The sequence below is a fragment of the Saccoglossus kowalevskii genome, chromosome 9 (genome assembly GCF_978046115.1).
Source record: "Saccoglossus kowalevskii chromosome 9, keSacKowa6.1, whole genome shotgun sequence".
Taxonomy (NCBI): Eukaryota; Metazoa; Hemichordata; class Enteropneusta; family Harrimaniidae; genus Saccoglossus; species Saccoglossus kowalevskii.
The window spans coordinates 29,704,300-29,714,909 of NC_140649.1; the positions used below are offsets into that span (position 1 = coordinate 29,704,300).

General features: G+C 39.0%; 1 protein-coding gene across 1 annotated transcript in view; it reads right to left on the minus strand.

The window, feature by feature from the left end:
* The window catches only part of LOC144351992 (excitatory amino acid transporter 3-like), a 30,480-nt gene extending 20,384 nt beyond the window's left edge, over positions 1-10,096 (minus strand). The window contains exon 1 of the mRNA XM_085503391.1: positions 9,563-10,096. Within this exon, the coding sequence (XP_085359517.1) occupies positions 9,563-10,068 (506 nt within the window). The 5' untranslated portion in view covers positions 10,069-10,096. The remainder of the gene's footprint in view (positions 1-9,562) is intronic.
* Positions 10,097-10,610: the final 514 nt, after the last annotated feature.

Here is a 10,610-nt window from a genome sequence, read left to right on the forward strand (position 1 = left end):
GAAAATCACCTATTGAGTGACAGACTTTCTAAGTTTACAATCATAATTGAGGCCAGTTTCAGCCAGCACTTAGTGAAATGCTATTTTAAAACACAATATCACTAAATATCACCGAAATATGCACCTCCCAGGGGATGCGGAGGTATAAGTAGCGCTGTGTCTGAGAGATATGCAATTGTATCTTGCCTGTTTCTACTATTAGGTACTACTGCAATGATCGGAGCAACATTGAATTGTAGACTAGATCCAACATTCCAAAATACGTTATATCTCACTCGGGGCCTGACTTACCGCTAATAACTACAGCTTTTATTCTGAGTACCAACTATATTCAACAAGACTGGGTAAACCGGGGTGCAGACATTTCACTGACTCGGGCGAGGGGTGGGGTGCCATCTCTTCGTCAATTACTTTGGAACAATCTCATTAAAATCGGATCCACTTGGACTTTCCTTCTTTTGTTTTTATCCTTTCAATTGTTCATTTGTTTTTATTTCCGTCATATTTTTTTTCAAATTTATTATTCTAATTCTATTTGTTTTTTTATTTTTTTGACTACTAACGCCCAAAGCTCAGAACAACCTCTATAGACGATCTCGTTCGTGAGACCTCAAATATGTAAATTGGTCAACCAATCAGAAAATGCCTTGTATGTAGTGCCACTTGTGTGAAAGCGTCACAGACTGACCACGATATCAATTACATGTAGATCTGGTCAGACAATCAGATTGACTGTAGAGATTCTTTATTACATGAACTTTAAAGTACCGTTGTTCAGCATCACGAGTTGCAGACAAGACCTAGACTTAGTGTTTTTTTTCAATGAAATAAAAAATTATGTATCGTACCGGCTATGGCCGGACCACTTCTGCACGTCCCCCCTAGCAGACGTGGTCCTTCGGCACACGTCATCATACGCCTCAGGCCTACCACCCTCGATGGATGGCTGGACCAACTAATGTTTGCTTCCTACGGTCTTGAAGGGAAGCATATTTGCAGCGCTATATCTAACAAGCCGTATTCCATGTTATTTTCTGTGATACAAACGCGTTAAAAAGTGAAAATCGCTCGAACATGGCACATACTACACTACGCCCAGGTTGGGGCATGATGGAATCCTATTAAAAACTCTATAATACGGCCCTGAATATGAAGGCGGTAATATTTACTTGTGTTTCCGTTGCCGTGATTTAGACGAGTAATTTTGTGAACACGTGTACGAGTAATCGCAACTGACAAGCAATGCATTAACTGGGTTCTTTCATCCCGTCTCGAGGTCTCGCTAATCTGGCCACCTTTCAGCTACCTCATCTCAAGCAATAATCATCAAAACTATTATTCGATATCTGAAAAGTATAAGGAAAATCTCTCATCAGGAAATTGCTCATCCAAATTTACGTTTTCGTGATTTATTCACAGTGACAACTACCGTCACGTGAATACAGATGACAACAAACAATGCGCGGGCTTACTCTATGCGGTGTCGATGATTATGGCCGGTCTCGGAGAACGTTAGTTTGTATCATCGCATAGTGGTATTCCCGGTGACTTTCTGCTACATTAAGCGTGCACTTAACCACAGGGTTTGGTGATTAGACACAGACAGACATACCACTACTCCGACTCTGTATGTGATTTACTGCCGGTTTTATCAATTGTGGAATGCCGGAGAACGTTCATCCATTACAGCATCATCGACGCCGAATATTTTGGCGTGCTCTATGACGTCACAGCACGCGACGCTTACATGCATTATCATATACTCCGACTAATTAACGTCAAGAACAAGACAAAGCACAGACTGGCCAGGATAACACGTCAGCTTTCACTCTTTGGCATTATCCGTGCTTGCGTCAAGCCACCGAGTGACATTTTCGTTCCCTGGGAAATGATTTATTTGTTCATCCACACGCGGTATTGACATTCTCGCATTTGGGTTGAGTCGAATGAATTTTCAATTGACCTCGCCATGAATATTGTTTTTATGAAATTCTACCCTTCTATAGTGACGTCATAATTTTCCCGCCAACACAAATCACGTCGTTGAACGAACTTTGGGTTCTCAACACCTTGGCAACATGTGTGGCAGAGTACCGGTCTGTTATAGTAAATTATACGGCAATTGACGTTGTAATCAACATTCTAACTGATTATTTGTTTATTTTCCGCCATGTTTATACGCTAAACATCGTCCTATACTTACTACGTAGAATATCGGTGATGACGTCTAAAAGATATACTTAAAATGAAAGATGCAAGAATTATAAACTTTGATTTCGTAGTTTTCTAGGACAAAATGGGTAGCCGCTCTAAAGTGGAGAGCAGCGTCTTTGGTGGAGTTCACAAGCTCGGCCGAGATCATAAATTGGATTTGGATCACTCTCGCCAGACCATAAACATAAGTATGGCGCCAATTGTTTGCTTATTGCCAGCATAAAATAGTTCAATCAACTATCAGAAGTCACAAGTATTGAGGTTATCGCAAACTGTCAGGATATGAAAACACACATGATGTATGTGATGGCATACGTGTCGCAACTACGCATTATATATGCACACAACGGTTTGAATTTGACGAAACCGCTGTCACTATATGTCAATAAAACATTACTGTTCGATATTTGCCTTGATCAATGTAGATGTTCTGATAACAAAGTATAATTGAAACTTGAAATTATGCTGAGAATACTATGAACTACAAATTTGGCGGGAAAATCCGGCAATAAATAGTGTTGACACATTGCCCCGATGTTTGAAATGTTAACATAGAACACAGCATCAAAACTATAGTATTTTTCCCGCACGAAGCTTGGCCATACATGTTATATATGTTGAGCTGATTGGTCAAAGCACTCATGAGAAACAAATTTATTTATTCCTTACTTATTATAGGATAATTCGTTTACATAAGATACATGTGAAATACACTAGAAATCTGAATGTAATCTATCACAGGATCAAATACAAAAAAAAGTATATATGATGCATGATAAATATAAAAAATCAAATCACTCACGATCGACCTGCTCCTTGATAAAATCAAGGAAAAAAAGATGTTTAAATTTACCAATAGAAGTACACGATTAAAGCGGGAGAGTCGTCACATGCGCATGCGTCAGATGGCCTTAGCGTGTCATTGTTTACAAACAAGCGTCTGCCCATGAGCCTTTGCGCTTTTAGCTTGTGTTGTTATCGTCGCTTGGGACCCGCACGTGAGCAGATGACGACCCTCCCGCTTTAAACACTAATGGGTAGAGACTTCCACAAGTGAACACCACGTTAACAAAACGCTCTTCGACCATTACTGGATGTGAACTAGAACATTAAAATATGTGGCCGAATGTGTATGATGGTTGTGAACGTATTTCGTATTCGCTATTCAAATATCCTCACGGGTGTTGACCCTTCAAACCCGTAAAGACTAAGATACATGTAAAGAAAGTGATGCGCTGACTAACGGAAAGCACATCCATTTCTTAAAAAGACATTTAGTCGGGGTGTCATATGAAGCATTTAAAACAATGCGGATGGCTTTCTTTTGCAATGTGTACACGCTTATGTTTGCAGAAATCGTGATCCCCAACACAACAATGGTCAATAGCTGACTGAATTTGACCCATATTCACCACTTTACGAAGAGGAAAAAAAACAGACCAATGGATATGCAACGTAGTAAACCAATTCTTTTGCAAAGTATTGTGCATACTAGTAATTGATCACCCTGTTCATGCCAGTTCTAAACGGAGAGCAGTGTCTGTGATGGAGATCACAAGCCCGCTCGGGCTCATAAATTGGATCTCGGCCACGTTACTCTCTCCTGACCATGATAAATATAAGTGTGACACCAATAGTAAGCAGACTGTCAGACTAAACTAGTTCAGTCAACTATCAGAAGTCACGAGTATTGAGGTTATCACAAACTGTCAGGATATGAAAACACACATGATGTATGTGATGGCATACGTCACTACTACACATTACATGCACATAACGCATTGAATTTGTCGAAACCGAACTAACATTTCAGACCATTCCTTTCAGCGATTTTCTTAAGACGTAGTGACAAAAACAAAATGGCGGAAGAAAAAGAAAGAAAGAAAGAAAGACTTGAACAAAAGCAAAAGGTCGAAACTGACTTGGACCCTACAAATCAGAAGAGGTTTTCAATAAATTTTGCCAGTTATATATGGATCACAGTGTGTTTGGTTTTCATTGAAATTAAGGACTTTCTATGGTTGTTGAAGGTCATAAAATTACGCATATGTTCATAAGCTTTTTCTAGTAAGATTGTTCTATATAACCTGACGTTATAAAGTGTCCTTCGTCTTCTGCTTCATTCCTCCAACATACTTCACACATTCTTTTGTTCTTCTGGGGTTTTCGGATTGGTAGAGAGGTAGCGGCACGAAATCTGCTCACTAACCTCGAAGGCGCGACCTTACTAGGGGGTCCGGGGGCATGCTCGTCCTTCATTTTTTTGAAATCTAGACCCTCTGAAATGCTACTGAATTTTGAGGGACAAATTTTGCTGACGCGAAGGGTTTCAGCTTGATTTTGTGTCTGATTTCCAGTGTCTTCAAGTACTAATTGTTCTGTGATTGTTTTGGTTTTTTGGTTGGGTCGATTTCGCTCAGACTTGGTAGGCAGGTCACACCTTCACTCCAGTTAGGCGATAACATTCTGGAAAAAATCTGACCCACCGTTGCCAAGGCAACAGCTTAAAACTGATTTTTGAATACTTTCGCGCAAAATGTGTCACCTCCTACCAGTCTTGTAATGGTAGTGTTCAAATGATCATGCTTTTTATTTTGGCTAAGTTGCACACCGACGAGAGACCATTTGCATCGACATTGTTACATTGTATGAATGTCCCAACGCAACTTTGAACTTTGACTGAACTGTAAATGCTGCGTTCAATGAAAGAATTTGGAAAATACTATCGCAAAACGGTCGGAAATAATAAAAAAGTGTGTTATCTTATCAAATTCTAGTTTAAAGGTCCAACCTGCGTGAATATAATAACAGCAAAGAACGCGCTAGTAATAAAGTGAAGTGACTTCGGAAGACGCTGAATACTCGTTGTGAACTTCGTAAATGGGGCCCCGGTTTTAGCTATAAACCAACATTAGCTTCACGTTCATGTCCTAACATAGCAACAGCGGAAACATGTGTTTTTTTTTTTGAGCGGAGCGAATCGCCCATCAGCTTGTATTAATTGGTGGTTACTTAGGCAAACTATAGTAAGTTCTTCATTTGACAGTGTAAGATAGTATTAAATACGCCGAATGATGTTTATTTTTACCTTTCTGGTTACTTTTATTATTGTCATAAAAAAATTTCGCTTTCTATTGCAAATTGATTTTTTTTAATTTTATTAAATGCAATTTTATTTGCACACTGATTTTTTATTGTGCTATACCAGTTGTGTAGTGTAGTGTAGTGTAGTGTAGTGTAGTGTAGTGTAGTGTGGTGTGGTGTGGTGTGGTGTGGTGTAGTGTAGTGTAGTGTAGTGTAGTGTAGTGTAGTGTAGTGTCGTGTAGTGTAGTGTAGTGTAGTGTAGTGTAGTGTAGTGTAGTGTAGTGTAGTGTAGTGTAGTGTAGTGTAGTGTAGTGCAGCTTTCTTTAAAAGTGCATTTGATGCATTCGTCACAAGGTTATAAGCGGGAATCATATACTAATATCGGACGGTTTAATTTATCAAAAAAGGAGACATCTGCGTTTTCAAATCTAGATTAGATTTATATCCTATTTTTGCCTTCAGCGCAAATGATGCTTTTCCCTTTCTGTTTTAGTATATTCGTGTCCGGGGGAGTCGTCACCTGCGCATGCGTCAGATGGCAATATCGTGTTATTGTTTACAAACGAACGTATACCCATGAACCTTTGCGGTTTTAACGTGTGTTGTTATCGTCGCATGGAACTCAATTCCCGCGAGTGCGCAGGCGACGGCCCTCCCGCTTTAAGTGTTCCATTGCCAACACTCCCCGATAATGGAAAAAACGTCACGGTTGCAGAGCATGCGTACTTGGTAACTAGTTTATACAAGTTGGACCCATTCACAGTATAGTCTTACGTTGTATGGTTATTGAGTGTGAATCAGTCTAAACAGAAAAAAAAACTGCAACCAACAATATACTACACGGAATACGAAGTTCAAATTCTAAACTCAAATACTGTCTTTACAATGAATAGACTGTGTAAATATCACCTTCGCCTCACTTGACCTTTTTGCTCAGGGATTTTTCTCAAAAGCAAGCCGTTCCAAAATGTTTGTCAGCAGCTCTCCCGATTTCTTTATCTGAAAGCTTCAAATTGTTTGATGAGCATATGATAGTAACACTGTGTGGTCGAGTAATATTTACTACACAGTTCGGTAGATATATAACACTTTTAATTTTATCATAGCCACCACAACGAACAGTGACGTTTCGACTCATAATTAAAGCGCAGTGGTCGTCGCGCAGCGCGTGTTTCGAATTTCATGTAAATAAACAATATATTTTACACGCGTTGTATACGTCGCTATGAGTCCCATATCGAACAGGACGCGGCACGACGACTGCCGCCTTTAAACCTTGAACATCGATATTAAGCGATAATCCTACCCGTGGAAAATTCCTGAAGGATCTCAATTATCGTTCGTTCGAAATCAATTCTTTTAACGGACATGCACTGATGCTCCCAAAAGTAGAATGAATGTTTTGGCGGACGTTTGCCAATTGTCTACTTTGCTAAGCTGTCGTGATTTGCATAAACGACTCAATGATAAAGTACTAAAAAAGAAATATATCTGTAAACGTATCATGTCTCAAAATGAGTTATTTACGTATATTCTCCGACTACTGAATCGAAAGCACTTTGTCAAGCACTTATCAACATTCGAATCAATGATCTACAAATACTGCACTGTTTATTCGAGACTTACAGAAAACATGTCATTACGTCATCGTGAGAGTGACGACGGTACACAGGGGGCTCACGCGAGATTTGTCGAGGGAGTGAGATACTTTAATCGCCTATAAAGCGAGGTGCCCGAAGGACGCGTCCCGTTTTATTCCTCGCAGTGCGACTGTCGTCGGTATAGTGAACAGTACTTATATTTTTATTTGACGTGATTCGAGTCGGCAACCTAATCAAAAAAGCAATCCAGGCTCATCAAATCCCTTCTCCTCGAACACAGATCTTGTTTTAGATCTCCCGTTATTAATTTGTAAGGAATAATCTTTGGTAGTATTCCAGGGCATGATTTATGCAAATTAGAATTGAGTCAATCGTAAAGAAACCAACACGCACACTGGATAAGGCATAACAGATTCGATTGAAATTCCAAGATAACTCTTAATTATAAAAGTATCCATTTTAATAAATGACCTTTTCATTTTCAATTTACTGTGATGTACAGGCAATATCAGTTTTGATGTCACGGTTTTATTTGGGGAATAAAAAAAAAAAAAAAAAAAAACTAGTATGTTTACATTTCCGCCATCTTGGAATATATTGGAGTTTCGAAACGTTGAAAAGTCACGTAACCCTCGCACTGTGTTTACATAATTCGTGATCGTTTAGCAAAATACTTCTTCGGGAATGCTTTGATGCGATCTACGTGGCGATATAATGTGTTGAACTACCAGCGCTCTCCATAACTTTCCCGCAATTTTTGCAGACGACACGTCTAGGCACCGACATTCCATCCAGTTTCCAATTAAGCTGGCAGACGACAGTGTAAAGACTTGTATCATAGACCTTAGAATGAAGTTTTTGCGTGTATACGTAATCATTTAATGGTTTCTCTAGTTTTAAAAATAGTTTTATTGAGTGAATAAATGTTTCACAAATCTGAATTTATTCACCGTAAGTAGTTAACGATGTCATATACAACATCAACTTCAATTAAGGAATCATGAATGCAAAAAAGTCACACCCTACCAGTAAATAAATAATGACTACGGGTTGCACACAATGAATAATCCAACCTCAAAATTGACGCTTTTAGTCAGTTGCTTTTCCTCTTTTGAAATTCAAAAACATTATCAACAAATTGAGCAAATAAATAGTGACGTATCAGAGCTGGACACTAAATAATTATGAAGACTGATGTTTTAAATATTGTTTTTTTTTTTTTTTAATTCTTGCATTCAAACACTGGGGCAATGCAATTCATTACCAACCATGTTTCTATCACGTGACCGTCCAAAATCTCGCATCCTGTGGGATATTATAATTCCCCATCTCGATAGAAAATGAATGGGCCAATAATCGAACTTTAGTGAAAACGAAGCCGAATCGATCACATTAATCATAGTACTGTTAACATTGGAATCATTGACCTGGCTGATTTCAAAACTGAACGATTTTCACCAAATTGCATATACAAATCCAAAGATTAGAATGGTGCATAAGCGATGTTGAGCCTTGGTACAAGTTCTCACTGTAGCGTGAAATATAAGCCCAGCGCAAATAGCCGATGTTACAACATTTGTTGCTAGGATTCGATGTTGCCATCGACGTTTCCGAGGCCGGAGTCTTTCAATCCGTTTTTTGTTGACTATCCAGCGGAACACTCATTACTGATCGTATTAGAATCATAATATTAACAACGTTCATGGACAAATTCCACTTTTACGACTTGTTCAGAATAACGCCTATTTCATCATTACCGGCGTAGTTTCATGGATTGGCTGATGTAGTTGAATTACATAACGTTATGTCTACAGAGATATTTATAGACGCCACCGATGTTCAAAAAATACAAATAAAACGTGTAGGTACAATTCCGCAAATGTCACGTAAATACAACGGTGTGTGGTACAAGTTTCTCACGATCGGCAATGACTACATTTACTTTTCTCTGAAGTGGAGGTAATAAAATGCCTACCTAAGTTAGTCAAAATATTTAAACCGTATCATCGACCAAATTGTGAACTCTGTTGCCGAGTGTTAGAAGCCTTTCGATATGGGTTTTATGACCACACGGCCTTGTCCCTTTTTACACGAGAAAATACCACACGCTTTACCGAGAACAACAAGGCAAATCGCCACCACGAGTGAACTGCAAATTTGTGGCACTTAAACTATAGGATAGAAGCCCTGCGGCCAAAAAAATAAAGGATAGACCTTAGAAATTTGGCTGGTGAGCTTTGACAGGTCATAATTTTAACGCCTTCTAAAGAGTAATAATTATGAATAATAATTCATGTGTTGACGTGTCAGGTTTGGGTTATTTATCACTCGCCATGAACAAAAATAGTTTGAGCTATTTATTCGACCGAACCGGGCAACCAGAAACGTGTGTTTCATATAAATAGCATTAATCATATTAACGAATGTATGAAATGAGAGATATTATTTTACAGCGTGGTTTCTGGGATAGTTATGCTTCACTAGTTTAGTTGAATTAGTATTATAGACGAGACAATTGTCCCATCACATCGGCAACTATTACAAAGAAAGTAGGTAATGCGGATAAGGAAACAATATTAGATGAGTGAAAATTGAGCGCGCTTATTACTGTTCAACGGGACCAATCATACCCATTTTTTTAGAATACAGATAGTAAACCTTACCGTAATAAGTCCATGAACGCGAATTGTATTGGTACCGGATCTTTATCCTCCCCGTCGGTTTCTTTATCTTGCTTTCCTGCATTTCCCGGCTGTATCGCCAAAACCATGATTATCCCAATAATAACGGCGATAATTGTGGTACACAGGTAGTATACGATGGCATAGAGTCCCAATTTACCGGATATCTTTCTGTCAAGTGAAGCCAAACTAGCTATCAAGCTGGACGTTATGAGTGGTATTATCATCATTTTCAGCATCGACATGAACAGTTCTCCGGGAAACATAATGTAGGCGATTTCTTCGTCTGTAAATTCATATTTGTTGCCAAGAGTAAATCCCAGCACGAAGCCCAGAATTATAGCAAGCAGAAGAAGCGTTACAAGTATTTTATCCGGGGTGACCCATGCGCGGAAACGCTCCCAGCAAGATTCGCTTGTTGCCTGTTCTTCCATTGTGACTGCAGTGAGGTCGGGGTCGGAGCTCCGTGGTCTGCCGTTCGCGTTCATGGTACCCGGGCTCGTAAACTGATGGGAGCAGCTGTGCGGCAGTGTATAAGCAACTCGTACTACTTACAAAGTTGGGCGCTGTTCAAGATTGTGTCTCATATCATAGTGATAGTTATTTATGTACTACGCGTCTTATGTGTGTTTGTTCAGTAAGTTTGATTTGAGAGTTAACTCTACATGGAGGATGTCCATATACTTATATGCAAATTCCGATCCTAATGGACATGCAAAGTGCATCCCTGGATTTTTCTTTACCTTTTTAAATTCAGCGTCGAAATTGAATAAATTCAGAGAAAATAGGATGTGACGAGACGTGGCCGTGAGTTAAACGATGAAAGCATATGAAGGTCAACTACGGGTGTGTGTTTTATGGCTTGTCACGTTCCATGTCACCATGGAGGTATAAACAGTTTATACCTTCATGATGTCACAGAGCTCTTTGGGGTATTACAGATACTAACCACATCATCTGCAATTATAACTCAAATATAAGTCATTAAATTTGACGATTGATTATATGTATTTATTATTATTATTATTAT